Raw genomic sequence first — 18672 nt, 5'->3', positions numbered from 1 at the left:
AACTAATTGTTAACAAATAGCACTTTATTGTAAAGTGTTACCAAAGAAATGTATTAATATTATGATGAAAACACATTTACTGAATAAATTCCTCGATGCGAGTCAAAAATGTTGTGACTTCTATGATGGACAGTATAATTGGACTAACCAGTGTACACATACAGCACATGCAGCGATCACGTACAGCATCTGAAACAGCATTCCAAACACTAGCCAAAATTTGTTGAAAAATGGTTCAATATTAGATCCCATACCTTGTTAGCTCCTACAGACCAGGCATCCTCCCACTTAAGCTGTGCTCATTGTGTTTCGTATTTTTTTGCCTTTGGCAACACTTTAGAATGGAAAACACATTCAGTTTTAACTATGTACTTTTCTCCGGTAAACCTTTATTTATGGCTAATGAATACTCCTTAAGGTATTTTTTTAAGGTGATTTTTGTCATTTTGCCTAGGAGTCATTGATTTATACTCTGGCTTATGGGTAATTTTTTTGTTTTTCAGCCCCTCTGACCTGAACGGATACTCATCTTCAAACCAATCCAGACCAACCAGTCCTGAAACGGGCACGTTCACTCAGATTCAGTTCACAATGTTTGATGCGAATTAGTTCATTGTTCAGAACGCTTGAAGTAATGCTTGTTTTTGTTCACGTAGATAATCATCTAAATAACGCTGAAGTCCTGAATATCAAGAACCTACAGACTGCTGACACACCAAAACACTTGAATAAACCTGCCATTGTCTCATTCAAGCCAAGCAGGTGAGTTATACAGTATATGGACATTATTGTTTGGTCATTTTAAAGGGGTCATATCGGTTTGAGAGTGGTGACAGCTGTCGTATGTGTACGACCTCACACCTCGCCAGGGTGTGAGGTCAGTTTGCCGAGCACAGTCCAGTGGAGTGTGCAATCGGCTGCAAATACATCCGGGAGGAAAGGAAAAACTCTGTGAGTGAGTGGGCGCCAGGGCCTTAAAAGGGCCCGGCTTTGGTGACGAGGAAGGAGTCGTCCCGTACCGACCGATCAGAGCCGTGGCTGTGAAGGTTCGGGCCCGATGTTGTTCTCCCTGGGGTCTTCCCGTCAGTGTCCCATCTCGTGAGAAGGTTGCTGACGGGGTGGAGGTTTCCCCCTCGATCTCTGCTTCCGGGGTGCCGCCTGTGGGGGCACAGGAACCGGAATCAATGTCGAAGGGGTCCTGGGTTGCAGGGAAGCAGACATCACGGATCTCGGAGGCCTTTAGACGGCCGAGTCGCAGCGTGAAAAATGTGGCTAATTGCCACTGTCTGCTTCACCATCAAAAACTGCTGAGCGCAGTAATCGACGGTGTTTATCAACAACCCACCCTGCGAGATGGGTGCACCAAGAAAGCGGACTTCCTGGGGTGTCTCTCCTGGACCACTACCGTGGACATCGTCCGACCCAGGGCCCTGTGCCGCTGCCTTAGTTGCCCGTAGAGCGCTTTCAGCGGCAGCACGGAGATCCTGCATTATACCCGAGTCGGCCTTACCCTCGTGGAGCTCTCTCAACGCACAGTTTTTAAACAAAGCTCATCATTCTGAAAAGCGAGGTGTGCTCTGATTGGCCAGTTCACCAGTGTGTAGTGATTGGTGGAATACTGCAAGCGTGTGAGGGAAATGTAACGCCTCTGACCATATTTGGAACATCAGGTTCCTCTTCAATTGTACTGACAGGTACACCACATTACTTGTGTATATATTTGGGCGGTCTTAGTCAAATCAGACCACCAACTGATGTAGATTTGTGTGGGTGTGGTACACGAGGTTGTTTCAGGCAGATCTAGTTAAGCATTCACTTTTAGATAGAATGCATCTTTTGTTCCCACACTTTCATTTGTGCAATTTCATGTGTCTAATACTTTCATGGGCAGCTTATAACACACCAAACACACAGAAAAACTTGTATTTACACCATATGACCCCTTAATGTACTTATTTTCATATGTTAATGATCTGCATATGTTTAGTTTTCACCCACAGATCAAATGGTTTCAGAAAGGCCAGTTCATCACTGTCAATGTGAAACTCATCAGTCCAGTGATGCAGAAGTGTGAATTTTCCTCCGACACGGTCATCTACAGGTCTGCTTCAAATACACTTATAAAACATATACTGTAAATGTTAAAATGCTGTTGCGTTAACATTACAGTTTGTGACTAAGACTGTGGTATATTGCGAACATAGTCTGTCGTTAAGCTGTATTAACATACTGTAGTGTCTAACATGTAAGTATTGATTTTTAATCCCTGCCCTTTTTCATAATAGCAAGAACGTGTGATTGTATTTAATGCATTGAACAATTTGGATGTTTCAGTGGGTACGTGAATGAACGTCATTACTTTGCGAAGCTTGAGCTGTTCAGTGACATCATGGCGGAGGAGTGCACATGGGAAGTGAGGTGTAACGAGCCTGTGATGAAGCTAAGGAAGAAGGAGAACACAGACTGGAGAACTCTTCTCAAACTCAAGGCATCGTTTCTCTCTGTTTGAGACAAAACCACTCGTGCCTTCAGTGCAAAAATCTGCTGAAATATATATATATGTAAATATTAATGACATAGTCATGTCTCTCTGTAGATATTTATTCAATGTTTTTCGCCCTCCAGAGTGCCTTTGTCAGCTACGAGTTTGACCACATCGATGACGCTGTAGTTCCTACAGTAAATGGTGAGAGCCAAATGTGTAAATGCTGTATTTAGAGGAATAGTTCATGTTTTTCCTGTACGACTTGTACTTAAACAGTTTGAAACGGTCATGTGTCTTTCCCACCAGGGCATTTGTTCTTGGCGGAGGCGGGTGAGGAGGGAGATTACGTTAGCTCCAGTGAGTGCTCCAGTGACAGTGATTGAAAAGAACGAAGGCCATATACAAAATGCATTTGTATTAGTTCTGGAAAAGGCGTTCTGTGTAACACTACACAAGAAGGTTTGATTTGTTAACATCAGATAACTATTCATAATGAAATAACAATAAACTTCATTTCTTAATCCTAGTTCATATTAATTTCACCATTAACTAAAATGAATCAATGTTGTGGAGATATGTTGCTCACTGTTCATGTTACTAATGCATTAACTTATGTTATTACATGTGACTTTATTGTGAAGTGTTAGCTGGTTCGGGTTAAAATTGGTTAATGCATTAGGTATCATGAACTAATAATGGACATTTTTACAGCTTTGAAGCGATACTTCACCCAAAAATGACATTTCTGCCATGAAATACTCACCCTCTAGTCAAAGATGCCTCAGAATTGTCCGTTGCTAACATTCTTCCAAGTATCTTTAATTGTGTTCAACCGAACAAAGAAATGTATACAGGTTTGGAACAACTACATGCAAATAATTTATGACAGAATTTTCATTATTGGGTGAACTGACCCTTTAATCTTGGTTAATAGTGACTTATAAATGTTCAAAATTAATTCAATGTTAATCATATATGGGGAAATGAACATTAACCTACATTAATTTGTGCTGTTAAAGTATTGTTCATAGCTAGTTAGTGTTTAAAAATTGTTGAATTGAATGTGCATTGGCTGTACACTGCCACTTGACTGACAAGTGACCAGTAATAATTCATCTTTATTTCTTTAAAATAATTATTATTATTTTGTATTGATAATTTTCGTTTTAGTTCATGGTTACCAGTCTTGTGGGTGCTACAGGTTTAGTGTTACTAAGTTACTTTAAATTCTTGATATTTTTCTGTTTTAAAATGTTGTGTGACAGCTTCATTATAAGATCTTGTTTTGTCACATCGCACTACTTGCTGTGTGGTCATGGTGTGAAAAGAAATTGTTTAAGTCTGCTTAAGTTTGTATTGAATAAGAGTGACTAAACTTAATTTATTTCATTTATTCCAAAAACTGTTACACACTTGAATAAATGCAGTTTACCATTTTCAAAGCAATAAAATGGCACGAAGCATAGTGTTTGTTTGCTTTTAATATTAATTTATATAAAAGAGCAATATTTAAGACATTTTTAGCCAAATGTAAATGGTATATTTGTGGTAATGATGAATGGTCATGTTTATGGGCTTAACGAAAAGTTTATAAGTTAACTGTTCTGAAGGTTTTTACGCAGGAATGTAATATTGGTAAATGAACCTAGTTTGTGGTTTAATATTTATTTTAATATCCACCTGTTCATTGTTATTTTCTTTACATTGAGCAACAAGTTGATAGTTTTTGACGTAGTCATTCCATTTCACAGAAGCTGAATAGAGCTACTTTCTTTTTTAAGTTTGTCTAAGCTTATATTTGAATTAATTCTGTTTTCACTTCATCCTATCTCTACATTTCTCTTATTTTCCTCCACCCAAACTGGGGTTTCATTCATATTTCACAAGATGTAATTGTACTGAATGGCCTCAAGTAATTTCCTGAATTGGCAGGTTTGAGACGGAAGTGGTGTCGAATTTGTTTGAGTTCAATAATAATGTTAGTTTATCAGAAATGTTTATATGCTTTAGTCAGTGCGTTGTTTTAATCTTCGCTCCTGAGACCATGAAAGCGGCGGTAACATATGTGACACATATTGTCCATTTGTCAGCGTTAAGATAAATAAACGAAGAGCATTTTTCTGTGTGGGGTCGTTTCACGCATGATCTGAAGCCCCTCATTCCTTCACTATTCCCTATATAGCCAATGACATCGGAGTCCACTATATGGGGAAGAAGTGAGTGAAAACGAGTGAACGATTTCGGACACTGACATAAAATAACCTGTGTCTGACACTACTGTTGCGGACATTCGTCATAACGCACAGTAAAATGTATAGGATAGAGCAATGTAAGTCGCTAGCGTCTGCCAAATGCATAAATGTAAATGTAAAATGTATAGGATAAAGCAATTCTCAACTCAACTTTATATATATATATCACTTTTTACAATTTTCATTGTTACAAAGCAGCTGTACATGAGACATATTTAATACAAGTATGAATTCTAAAGCAGCCCCCACGGCCAGGCAGATAGTCCAAAACAATATGCAAACGGTGGTGAGGAACCCAAAACTCCCATCAGAAAAAAACCCTCAGGAGAACCCAGGCCCAACCAGGGGATTCCAGTTCCCCTCTGGCAAAAGCTGCTGCCTCTGCACAGACTCAACAGTGCTTGCACAACAAGCTTAATAAAAATATGTAAGTCGATATGGATAAAAGCGTCTGCTAAATGCCTAAATGTAAATGTAAAATGGTAAAGTTCATTTTCATCCTATTTGTCAAGTTTTCGTATTAGTTTTTAATAAAGACAACAAAACAACTGTTTGCCATGTTGATTTACTTTAACATGTATTACGTAGGATACAAGTATATATTTAAAACAAAACACCACTGTCTATAACAATGATTTAATCTGTTTATTCTCAAAAACATGAAAATACTGTCAATAAGAACAGACACACGTGTATTAAAGTGCATTCGTAACACTATATAATCGGTCGCCGCCTGGAGCATCATGGGAAATAGTGAGCGAGGCTGTGTCCGACATCGTCCACTAAACCATAATTCATTATTCCCTACAGTAGTACACTAATATAGTCCACTTTAAGAAGCGGGCGAAAACGAGAGAGTAAATTCGGACACTCTGTGCACTGGAAATGCTGCGGGCGCCATCTTCTGTCGAGACGCGGGATTCATTCAGATAGACGGCTAGCAGCTAGCCGTGAGTGTACGTGGGTTGTATACTGATGCTTGTTTATACATCCATGATTTGTTCCGCGCATGCGCGAAAGTGCGTCTACTTCCGGCCGAAACAATTTGCTGCAGTTTTGAAAAAACAAAAAGTAGTTTGAAACAACTCGTTCCATAGCGGATTTTTTTAATAAACTCTTTATTGAAAATTGCATTTAACATCAAAATTAAAAATTACAATTTGTAATGGTTTGAAGAAATGTACTGAACGAGAGACCCTTTTAAGAGCGGAAAATAGTCTTTTTTTATTAATTTTGTTACTTTTTTATTTTATTTTTTACTACTACTGAAAATACAATATAAAAAAAGATATGTGTCAGGAGTGAGAAACATTTTTTATTTATAAAAAATGTTTTTTATATATAGAAAAACTAATATACAATAGTTTTTATTAGTGATTCTCTTTCTTAGCAAAATATGTCACGGTTAATATGCATCATTGTTTTATATTGTATTTTCATTGGTATGAAAATAGTATAAAAATTAATAAAAAAAATACTATTTTCCACTCTTAAAAGGGTATTGTAGCCTATCCGTCGTTCAGTACATTTCTCCAAACCATTATAAATTGTAATTTGTTTAAGGTCTTTTGATGTTAAGTGCAATTTTCAATAACGAGTTCTTAAAAATAGATTTCCGGTATGGAACGGGTTGTGTCAAACTTCTTTTTTAAACTGCCGTAAATTGTTTCGCCCGGAAGTAAACGCACTTTCGCGCATGCGCGGAACAAATCGTGTTTCCGGGACGGATCGGGTAGCGACATGCATCACGGGATTGACTCAATAACGTCCACTATGTATTCTAACACCACTAAAAATGGATGTCCCCTCAATAAGTGCACTATATTAGGTTATGGAGGCTATTTCGGACAGAATTAGCTGGAGGAGAGTTACCGTTAATGCCACAAATGCACGTTTATACACTTGTTTGTTCTTGTTGGCAGTTATTTTCTACTTTTTGAGAACAAACAGATTAAATGAATGTTACATATAACAATCTTTTATTTTAAATATATTAAGGAATTTTACTAAACGTAATAAATGTAATAGTTAAACATGGCAAACATTTGTTTTGTTCTCTTTATTAAAAACTAATAGGCATTATGGTAAAACAACCCATAAAGCCACGCTGTGCGTTATGACGAATGTCCGCCACAGTAGTGTCAGACGCAGGATATTAACGTCAGTGTCCGAAATCTTTCACTCATTTTCATTCACTTCTTCCCCATATTGTGGACTATTTAGCATTCGCTACTGAGGGGAGCGAATACAGACGCAGCAATGGTTTCACGGAACTTCAGCATAAATACTGCTTTGACGCGCCTCCGGACAGGGACCATCAAAACAAACCGATATTATTTCTCATTAAATAATAAACTTAATCCAAATGTATGTGTAGAGTTATTACAAACGAACGTTTTCATGCTTTGTCTTCGAATTCACGAGATATGTGCATGTTACAAAACAGCCTAATATTACTATGTAACAAACGACACTCTACTACAGCTGTTCAACGGCATCCAGGATCCCAATTCAACATTCTCCTGCCTGCTCAAAATGATATCATGTTTTTCTGCTGGACACGAATTATCGGACAACTATAGTTTAAAAAAATACATCAAATATAAAACGTGACTTTTTTATCCTTACGCAGAAATTTCGTTCGCAGCGCAAGCAACACGCTATGAACATTTACGTCAGGCGTCATCCAGGGGCAGCACGTGGGGTCCTGCTTGTGTAAATGTCATTCGGTGTGGCTGTTACTCAACTCATGGAGATCAGAATGTTTTGAGTTGTAGTGAGGTGGTCGATCAAAGTGATTTTAAAGTGAAGTAGCTTGAGGATGACTGTCATGGCAGGGCTGCTCTCTGCGGCAGTTGTCTCACTGCGATCCGGATCAAGAGCTTTAATGCGAATTAACACACGAGCTGCAGCACATCAGCAGGTGAGAGAGAGGACGCGCGCCCGTGTGTGTGTTTATATTACATCATCCGTTCCAATTTATTTTATGATCGGAGTTCTTTTATATAGGTGGTCTGGTGTAGCTGGTGTTATATTTCATTTGACTTGATCACAGTTATCTAATTCATATGTGTTTTTATATGTCTTTTAAGTGACACATGTATGATCTGTCCTAGACTTCATCTGTCTTCTATATTAAGGCGACCTGACATGTATGAGTCTGTATTATCACTATGAATAATGTCTTTTTGTTATGTGACATGTATAATATCTGAATGAAATGTTAGTCTGTGTCATGATGACTAAGCTAGTGTGATGAATGTGTTTCCCTCATGTATGACTCGGAATGCTTATAATTCCCTTCTTTGCAGTTTTTAGCCCTGCATCACCTTAAACCATCAGCATCCATAGGGAATATCTACTCAATCCCACGCTTCTTGTATTCCAGTGAACCACCTAAAGGTAAACTGCAACCTCTAAACATGTATTCAGGTCATCATGTGTCACTGTGGTGTGATGAACTTCAAGCCTCCACCCGAACTGCAGCATCCTTCACAATTTAAAAAAAAAACAGCTCAAAACATACCTGTTCCGCATTTATCTGACTGAATATTAACTGTCTGTCTTGTATCTAAGAATATATATAAAAAATGTTGTTGTTCATTCTCTCCTTTGCTTACTCTAGCTTTAATCCTCCTAGTAGCATGGCCTTGTAAACCGACGGTACTGTTTAGTGTGTTGATAAAATGTTTATATGCTCTCCTAGTTGTAAGTCATTTTGGATAAAAGCGTCTGCCAAATGAATAAATGTAAATGTACTGCAGTCGGTCACTCACAGTCTGGATGTGTTTGTGTCAGATGCTAAACCAAGTGGACCAGAAAATCGGGCCGGAGGGGGCAAAGGGAGGAAAGGAGGAAAGAAAGACTGGAAGAGCAGATTACTGCAGGTAAACCCTCATCACCTTGTTTAGAAATATGAAACAACAGGTGACATAACATGAAAATGTGTTTTTCAAATCATGCTTTTTCACATTGTTACTCAACTCAACTTTATTTATATAGAGCTTTATATTACAATTTTCATTCTTACAAAGCAGCTGTACATGAAACATATTGACTATGAGCAAAACAATTAAAGTTATACCTGTGAAAACACAGAAGAAATACCCACAGACAATCATACACGCATTGACAAGCACGGACACACAGGCACAGACACACACGAACGCCCAGTGAAAGCACACATTTAAGATAAAGGAGAGAGAAACACGGGTCAAATATTAAACAGACTATAAATTCCTATTTGCAATATTAATTATGTAAAACTTTAAAATTCTAATTGTGATGCAGCATCCAGTAGCTCATACTCATACAAGTCTTATTATGTTATTGCACACGCGAAAAAATGGCAATGTAATGAAAAAATATTTCAGTTGTAAGTAACAATTTGCATGAAGATTGTTTGTTTATATAGAAATGGCTTGTATTTCATTTAAAATACATTTTACACTAGACAGAATGTCTGCCATTGTGGTCTCATGAAAATAAATAAATTAGTAAATATTTTTTCCCCATATGATTTTGTTAGGGAAATGTTTGTTCCAATGCAAAAATGAATTTATTATTTGTGTTTGTTTGAATGAATTTGTGATGTGATGTGATGTTCTGTTTCTCGCTCTTGTCCTGTCACTCAGGGAGATGTGCCGTGGGACGACAAGGATTTTAAGTATATTTTGATCGCAGCAGGAGGTGTTACATCTGTCCTGCTCTACCTCTACCTCAGAGATCCAGGGAGAGAGATCTCGTGGAAGGATTTTGTCCATCGCTACCTGGGCAGAGGGCTGGTGAGAGAAAGACATCTGTGTTTGACTCTATAATATGTTAAGTAGTCATGAGACTGTCAATATCTTTAGATAAAGTTCACTAACAAATAAAACTCATCATCATTGACTCTTAGCCTCCATGTTATTTTATTCAATGGAAACACAGACTGACATCTGTTGATATTCATTATAATGAACACGTTTAATGTTAAGAAACCTCTATTGTGCAGCATGTCACTCAAACATCCCAAACTGTTTCTTTTCTTCTTTTGCACAGGTTGACCGTTTAGAGGTTGTGAATAAACAGTATGTCAAGGTCATCCTGATACCTGAGGCTGATACCACAGAAGTAAGTCACCATCACTCATTGTGTTTGATGGCTTTAAAGATGATGCACCACAAATACACAGATGTGATGAGCTATCAAATGACCATGCATCTTGCTCCATAAAACATGCGATACTGTTAGTAACTGATTGCACATATGTTTGTGGTCTGGCATAAACATGACTTTGTCTTCCTCCAGAGCTATGCGTGGTTTAACATTGGCAGTGTGGACTCATTCGAGCGTAATCTGGAGGCTGCTCATTATGAGCTGGGTCTGGAGCCGTCCCACAGAGCCGCCGTGGTGTACACCTCTGAGAGTGACGGGTGAGTCTGAATACACTTCATATTCAAAGCCCATTCAGACGGAGATGAACATATAGTATATGAATCTAACAAAATGTATTCGATCAACCAAAACATTTGCATTCCGCCGATATTTTTACAGAGGGAGGGTGTTTTCATTTCTTTTCTCGGGGAAAAAAATGAGTATGTAAAGTGAACCACATTTGGTTTTGATCCACATTTATACATTTATACACATTTGGAACAACTCGAAGGTAAGAAAATGATGACAGAATTTTCATTTTTGGGTGAAGTATCCCTTTAAGATCAGCTTATCTCTGGGAATTTACCATATAGGACCTTATAAATGTAGATCCCAAAAGAAAAGTTAAGCATAAACTTGAATCCGAAAAGATATTAGGATATGCTTTTTAGGTTACATGCATGCAAACTTGACAAAAATAGTTCAAGTCAACAGATCTCTGTTAAAGCAAATCTTTGTTTATAATATTCTCCCTGTGTAATTTGGCTTCATTTTTGTGTTTTTACACTTGCGATGCATTTGAGCAATGCATTTTTTATCTTAGTGAGGAGTGTATGTGCATTTCCTGGAACCTTGCATAAAAGTCCAGAGCTTTCATCATCTTTATCTTCTCCAGGTCTTTTCTGATGAGTTTCATTCCCACGCTTCTCTTGATTGGCTTCTTGCTTTTCACTCTGCGGCGTGGGCCAATGGGAGGAGGAATGGGCGGCGGAAGGGGCGGGCCCTTTAGCATGAGCGAATCTACCGCCAAGATGATGAAAGACAACATTGATGTGAAGTTTAAAGATGTTGCTGGATGCGAAGAAGCCAAGGTGGAGATCTTGGAGTTTGTCAATTTCCTCAAGAACCCTCAACAGTATCAGGACCTGGGTGCTAAGATCCCTAAGGTATGACCTGACAGAGAAATATCCTGCCAGTGAAAACCCAACTAAACTCTTCTGTTTGTGTCCATATGAAGAGTCTTGTTGGGCAGAACTCTATTATCGTGTGTGTTTTGTAGGGTGCTGTGCTGTCTGGTCCTCCGGGCACAGGTAAAACATTGCTCGCCAAAGCCACTGCTGGAGAAGCAAACGTTCCTTTTATTACAGTCAACGGCTCTGAGTTTCTCGAGATGTTCGTTGGAGTCGGTCCAGCCCGAGTAAGTCTTTTTTACAGATTGATAAGAATTTGGCCATGTGCCCTCAACGGAAAAATGATCCAATGCTGTTCTGATATTTTAGGTGAGGGACATGTTTGCTATGGCGAGGAAGAACGCTCCCTGCATCCTCTTCATCGATGAGATCGACGCTGTGGGGAGGAAGAGGGGTGGAGGGAACTTCGGTGGCCAGAGTGAACAGGAAAACACCCTGAATCAGCTGCTGGTCGAGATGGACGGTAAGAGGACACGTGTGTGTGTGTATGGGATATTAGGTCATAATTCAGGTATGAGAGGAACACGGATATCATTCTCAACCAAACAAACATTACTACCCTATCAGAATTAAAATGGGGCGGGTCTTGGTTGCCGGAGTGGAGACGTGACGTCATGTTGAAGATTACGTTAGCATGCGAACAGTCGGCAGGATGGAGAGTAAGTTTCTAAAGCCTGAAGCGAGGGGCAGCTTTCAAGTCCATTATGACAAATATGACATGCACAAATTGGAGACTGTGACATAAAGATCGATAACTTTGTGTTGTTTTGGCAAATCATCTAATCGCACCACCGCTTCCGCTCATGCACGCGCGCTAACTGCGATTTGAGATATCAAAGGTTCGATTTCTAAAGTGTCTAAATCATGTTCACAGCTTATGCACCTATCTCATAGAGCGAAGTCACAAACATTGTGTTTTTGTCTGAAGTGAGTGTAAAAAGTTGAGAAAGAAAACGGATGTCAATACATTAGTGACATCAACCACATAGAATAGCAGGAATATTAGGCTGCTATGACTCAAACAAATGAAAAGAGAAGCACTCACTGCAGACTCTGTAACCTTTGTAGCTTTAATAGAATTTATTTTGTTTTCGTTTCACAGTTAGTTGTGCAAAATTTGCCAGTAGGAGATTAAAAATGGAGAACATCATCACCATTAATACCTATGAAACTAATGATTAAATTACTATTAGAGCACAATGCCACCCTGGATAGGCCAAAAAGTTTGGTTTTCTTATTAAAAAGTAGTTTTTTTACTATGATGAATTTGGTAGGTTAATCTATATTTTTGTATACCATAATTGCATAAAACTATGGTTTTGTGGGTTATAATTATGACCCCACTTCTTTCGAGACGTTCCGTGATCCATAAACAAACCATCAAAGTTTAAGAAACGTCTGTCTGAGAAGCTCAAAAACGACATGTTACTAGTTAGTTTCTAGGGGAATAATGTTTAAATCATTTTATTTTTATTTTTTGACAAATAACCTGCGTTATGTGTCTAGTCTCGCAACCCCGCAAAAAGAAAGTTCAGGCTCAGGATTTGTTTTGCTTTAATGTCTGCATAATGTAACAATTTCTACCAATGTCCTGAAGATGTCACTGTGGCCACATACTTAATCATTGTTTTCAGGCTGCTTGTTGATAACATTTCTTCCTGAAATTCTGAATTTGGTATTTTGATTTTTTTTCTCCCACCTACTACTTCAACATATGCCAGAAACAGTGTACACTGCAATTTTGTCCAATTTTAAAGGAATACTTCACCCAAAATTGAAAATTGTCATATTTATTTTCCTTCGAGTTGTTCCAAATCTGTAAAAATGTATTTGTTCTGATGAACACAGAGAAAACATAGTGGGGAAAAAATACTTAATCATTTTTGTTCTGTTGAACACAAAATAAGACATTTTGAAGAATGTAGGACTGGAAACAGTTCTGGGGCACTTTTGACGACCATTGTATTTTTTTCCTTTAATATAGTGTGACATGGGATTGACTAGATCCAGCTCTGACTTGTTTCAATAAATATAATGGAAACCATCAATAAACATCCGTTTGATCTTTTTTCTCATAGTTTTTTATTTATTTTTTGTCAAATTTTTGTACTTACTTCACTTATTTTACTTTTAGGTTTTAATACTAGCACAAATGTTGTCGTTCTGGCTGGTACAAACAGACCGGACATCCTTGATCCTGCATTGATGCGACCGGGAAGGTTTGACAGGCAGATATACATAGGTATGAATTTCCCTACATACATTATTTGTTCAGTACAACAACGTTTTAGAGTATATCAGGGATGCCAACTTGTCCCCCAAGAAACATAATATGTACGTTATAATAAGGTCAGGAGTTTGAGAGTTCAATCATGTGTAGACTTCAGCTGTGACTGTGAGCTGTTGTTTTCATGTGGTTTTCTATTCTAGACACTTTTAGCAGACCATGGACTATTCTGATTATGTGCACTGAATAATGTGAAATTCTAATTATAATAATTATATATGTTACTATATATAAACCATGACTTTACATAATATATAGCGTTGGAGGGGTCTCGCATCATTGTCACCTTTTTTCACCCCGATGAGTTTGAATCCCTGATATATTCATTTACAATTCATTTCTGTAAGATATTTCACCGTTTGTTGCAAAGCGGCTTTATAGTAAAACGCATCGTTAATCAAACAGTTGAGACAAAATAAGTCATAGAATATAAGAAAATTAAGAAAAAACACAGAAAACATGGTTTTACTGCCAGGGGTCATATGTCACAGCTAAGACAAATATTAGTGTTTGTTTTAGATGTATTGTAATGTGTAAACACGATTTAAGTTTCATAAACGCTGTATTTTACCCATACTGTGCGTATTTGTATCTCCTCTTTGCTCCGCCTCTCTGAAATGCACAGTTTTTAAACAAAGCTCATGGCTCTGAAAAGCGTGGTGTGCTGTGATTGGCCAGTTCAGTGCGTAGTGATTGGTGGAATACTGCAAGCGTGTGAGGGAAATGTAACACCTCTGACCATATTTGGAACATCAGGTTCCTCTTCAATTGTTCTGACAGGTACACTTGTGTATATATTTGGGCGGTCTTAGTCAAATCAGACCACCAACTGATGTAGATTTGTGTGGGTGTGGTTACACGAGGTGTTTCAGGCAGATCTGGGTGAGCATTCAGTTTTAGATAGAATTCATCTTTTGTTCCCACACTTTCATTTGTGCAATTTCAAGTGTCTAATACATTCATGGCTAACTTGTAACACACCAAAAACACAGAAAAACTCGTATTTGCAATATATGACCCCTTTAAGATGTACATTAGCGATATTTACTGTAAATGACTGAAATTGGACTTTGTGTATATATTGTGATATCTGTACACTACATTGAGTTTATGCAGATTCTTATGAGTTTTATGAATTCTTCAGGACCACCTGATATTAAAGGCAGAGCATCCATCTTTAAAGTACACCTGCGGCCCCTCAAACTTGACCCCAGTCTGGACCGTGATGCCATTGCGAGGAAGATGGCAGCTGCCACACCGGGCTTTACTGGTGAGTGAGCGACAATTTAGTTAAACACTAGAATAAAAGTATGCATCAACGCAGGATCATTACTCATTGTGCGATAATTGCGGTAATGATATGTTTCAAATTCTGGTGTAATTATAAGTGTAGCATTACTTTTGCTGTGTTAAACTTCAGGCTACATTCTTTCCACACATTCCCTCCTTCAGGTGCTGATATTGCAAATCTGTGTAATGAAGCTGCTCTTATTGCTGCCAGACATCTGAATGAATTTATCAAAATTAAACACTTCGAGCAGGCCATCGACAGAGTCATTGGAGGTACAAGGAGGACTCTCTTATCATCTACAAAAAACTTTTATTTCACTTTACTATATTTCTAAAGAAGTAATTATTATTATTTTACTTGTGCTGACATCTTTTAGGTCTGGAGAAGAAGACACAAGTCTTACAACCCACTGAGAAAAAGACCGTAGCCTTTCATGAGGCGGGGCACGCAGTGGTGGGCTGGTTTCTCCAACATGCTGACCCTCTCCTTAAGGTACAGCCCTGATGTTTATCTGCTCCAGAGGGTCAACACAAGCATTCATGTTGATGTATACATGATTCAAAATATGCATTCGATTTAGACACACTCAATATACTGTATCTGGAGACATACATTTAGCATCTCAAGCAAGTCAGGGTCCGAATTTAGATGGATAACACAGAGCTTACAGGTAAAGCTGTGTCACTGGGGGTAACATTGCAGCTGCATGCTTCAGTGTTCCGTGTTTCCAATCATCTTCATGCTATGAATCATGTGACTTACTCTTGCTTTTATTGGCCATTTTTTAGGAAATTTTGGTCTCAAATCTCTTTTTCCCAGCCCACTTTTAAACGGTTAGTTCACCCAAATATTTAAATTCTGTCATGAATTTCTCTCTCTAGCAGAGTTATTATAGTTTTGATTTTATTCAACGAATATAACCTTGCTCTCTAGTTGCTCCAAACCTGTATAAATGTTTTTGTTTGACTACCATAGTAGGAATAGATACAATGGTAGTCAAAAGTGCCCCAGAACTGTTTGTGGTCCTACATTCTTCAAAATATTTTCTTTTGTATTCAACAGAACAAAAATATATAAAGTCATAATTCCTACTATGGTAGTCAATTGGGACCAAGAATTGTTTGGTTAGAAGCAAAGAAATGTATACAGATTTGAAACAACTAACTTTAATGTGAGTAAATGATGACAGATATTTTTTGGGGGGTCCAAAAAAGGGTTTTATATCCCTTTAATTTGCAAAATAGAAGTCAAAGTAAATGCAAAAGGCTTATAAAGTTGTCTATTAGTGATGTGTTTTTTTCAATAGCCAAAACCGATATTGAAAAGGCGATGTTGCCAATATCAGGGCTATATATTGTCAGATGCATTTAAGTTTAAGGTAGACTAATATAAAAGTAAAACTATCTATAAGCTTTAGCTATATGTTTTAATATTTCTTCTAAATTGGTTTATTAACATAAGGTTGTGCATCCACTCCATTCATGGAGCAAAATAATGAACTACTTGCACTTACTGTTCTTCCTGATCTTGTGTTTCAGGTTTCTATTATTCCCAGAGGGAAGGGTCTGGGTTATGCGCAGTACCTTCCCAAGGAGCAGTATTTATATACTCGAGAGCAGCTGTTTGACAGGATGTGTATGATGTTGGGTGGACGTGTGGCCGAGCATGTGTTCTTCAGCAAAATCACCACTGGAGCGCATGATGACCTTAAGAAGGTCACACAGTCAGCATACGCTCAGGTACAGAGAGTCAAGTCTGCTTTTATACATTTTCACTGGTACAGTGTGCTATTAAACTAGCTATAACATGTTTAGCCAGGTGGTTTCGGGCTGTTTTTCTAGTCATTAAGCGCAAGCCATTATCCAAACTGATCTACGTTACGGGTAATGACTGAGGTGCCCTTGAGCAAGACCCTGACCCCTGTTTGCTCCCCGGGCGCTGCAGTGATAGCTGCCCTCTGCTCCGTGTGTATGTGTGTTCACATCTTGCCGTGTGTATGTTCACTACTCTCTGGATGGGTTAAATGCATAGGTCACATTTCGGTTATGGTTCACCATGTCTGAAAATTAGGTCACTTTCATCTTGATCTTGCAGATGTTGTACATGGTTGTGCATGCAATGTAAACATACCTTGGTCCTTTTAAATGTTCTAAATCCCAAAATAGTTTTGTGTTAGACACAGACTACAATCATTCCTTAATGATTTAAATGTATTCATTTTTTTTATTTGGTGTATTGTGATATGGTCACATTGGCAGTCTGTTGTCAGTATATGCTTTAATTTTAAGGGAAAAAAAGTGTTTCATTTTTCACATCTTCCTCCCTCACCTTCACCCTATAGGTTGTGCAGTTTGGCATGAGCGAGAAGGTAGGACAGGTGTCATTTGACCTGCCCAGACAGGGTGAAATGGTTACAGAGAAGCCTTACAGTGAGGCAACAGCAGAGCTTATTGATGAGGAGGTCAGAGAGCTGGTTGACAGAGCCTACATAAGAACTCTGGAGCTCATCACTGAGAAACGAGAGCAGGTGGAAATGGTGAGAACCTCTTAACAATTTTCCTGTATGACCAATGCTGGAAAGTACTGATCTCTAGTTCACACTAGGTTAAGATGTATAACAAAGGCTGTGAATTTTGTCATACGAAGAAGTGTGTTGAATTATTTAATTGTGTTTATGTGGATGTTCAGAAATTATAAAAAATGACCAGGTGCCATCACAAAAGTAGTGAAAGTCATATCAGAAATGTGCACGCTCTACATGTGGTGTACCTCAGGGTTTAGTCCTTGGTTCTTTTTTTTAAACACTTTTTTACTTACAAACATGCTTCTTTACAGTCAGAGTGAAACAATAGACGGTTGTTTCACTCAGTTTAAATGGGAGACAGATTTTCTTGTCTTTTGAACTTATTTGTAGAATGTTTGATTAGTGTAATTATGCAATTTTTGTCTTTGTAGGTCGGTAGACGTCTGCTGGAAAAAGAAGTTCTAGACAAAGCTGACATGGTGGAGTTGCTGGGGCCCAGGCCATTCGAGGAAAAGTCCACCTATGAGGATTTTGTAGAGGGCACAGGCAGTTTTGAGGAAGACACAAGCCTTCCAGAAGGCTTAAAGGACTGGAACCAAGAGAGAGGAGAAAACCAGGAGGAGACGCCGGCCTCACAGGAGAAACAGGCTGCTTGAAATTATGAACATATCTTTAAAATACTTTCCACCTGCCTCTGACACTTGCCATAAAGTGATCACTTTGTTGGACGGAAGAGTCAGGCTGTGTACACAAAGAATGTGATTTTTTTTTGTGGTATTTCCATTTCACTTCCAGTGTTTACCCAAAGCAGGGAACTTGAACTGAATTTAAAAAGCCTTAATCTGTGCGGTGCGATGCAACATGTAAATTTCAATACAAATGCTAGTGCTGATATGTCAACTCACACTTGAGGACAGATCAACAACCTAAAATTATGTTTAGTTTTATTATCTAAGGTTTTTTGCGATTACATCATAGGGGAAATGCTATCCTTTTATCTACTCATATCTTCCACTTTGTAGAAATGGAAGAAAAATGTGTATATTTGTAAAATTTTCATTTGTCTGGTATGAGAAAAACAAGTTTGAACTCGTACTTATTTAAATAAATTAAAGAGGTCATATGATATTTTGTGTATTGTGTATATATTTGTGTATTTTGTGATGCATTTTGGAAACAGGAGATGAAGCCCTGGTCTAATGCGCCACCTGGCTTGAGAAACCCGTTCTCAAAGACTTACTTTTAGTCATTATTTGGGTAGCACACATATTCTGAATGCCTAAGGTAAAATACAAGTGAGCCATTTTAATCTAGATTAAAAAAAAAATCTATGCCCACCACTAATAATAATATTCTGTTTCTACTATGTGTGTGTGTCCCTGCGTGCGCACAATAAAGGAATAGTTATATTTTCTCCTGAACAGAAGAGAAGACATTTTGAAGAATGTTGGTATCCAAACAACATTGGCCTCCATTGACATCCATTGTATATACACAAAACCACTCA

At 38.1% G+C, this 18672-nt stretch overlaps 2 protein-coding genes across 2 annotated transcripts in view; both read left to right on the top strand.

The window, feature by feature from the left end:
* Positions 1-3950, top strand: part of tdrd12 (tudor domain containing 12) — a 37928-nt gene extending 33978 nt beyond the window's left edge. The window contains exons 29-34 of the mRNA XM_056739182.1: positions 504-565; positions 657-762; positions 1988-2101; positions 2335-2488; positions 2626-2686; positions 2792-3950. Coding sequence (XP_056595160.1) covers positions 504-565; positions 657-762; positions 1988-2101; positions 2335-2488; positions 2626-2686; positions 2792-2868 — 574 coding nt within the window. The 3' untranslated portion in view covers positions 2869-3950. The remainder of the gene's footprint in view (positions 1-503; positions 566-656; positions 763-1987; positions 2102-2334; positions 2489-2625; positions 2687-2791) is intronic.
* Positions 3951-7434: 3484 nt separating this feature from the next.
* On the top strand, positions 7435-18293 carry afg3l1 (AFG3-like AAA ATPase 1). Its single transcript, XM_056740423.1, has 16 exons — positions 7435-7660; positions 8049-8139; positions 8536-8624; positions 9372-9521; positions 9778-9849; positions 10027-10151; positions 10769-11039; positions 11153-11290; positions 11373-11526; positions 13198-13305; positions 14495-14620; positions 14803-14913; positions 15018-15133; positions 16180-16380; positions 16983-17177; positions 17597-18293. The coding sequence occupies exons 1-16, from the start codon at positions 7559-7561 to the stop codon at positions 17819-17821; spliced, it is 2274 nt and encodes a 757-aa protein (XP_056596401.1). The 5' UTR covers positions 7435-7558; the 3' UTR covers positions 17822-18293.
* Positions 18294-18672: the final 379 nt, after the last annotated feature.

This window comes from Triplophysa dalaica, chromosome 24, assembly GCF_015846415.1.
Source record: "Triplophysa dalaica isolate WHDGS20190420 chromosome 24, ASM1584641v1, whole genome shotgun sequence".
Lineage (NCBI taxonomy): Eukaryota > Metazoa > Chordata > Actinopteri > Cypriniformes > Nemacheilidae > Triplophysa > Triplophysa dalaica.
Note: the sequence above shows the minus strand (reverse complement) of the source record. Positions and strands in the feature narration are given on the sequence as shown.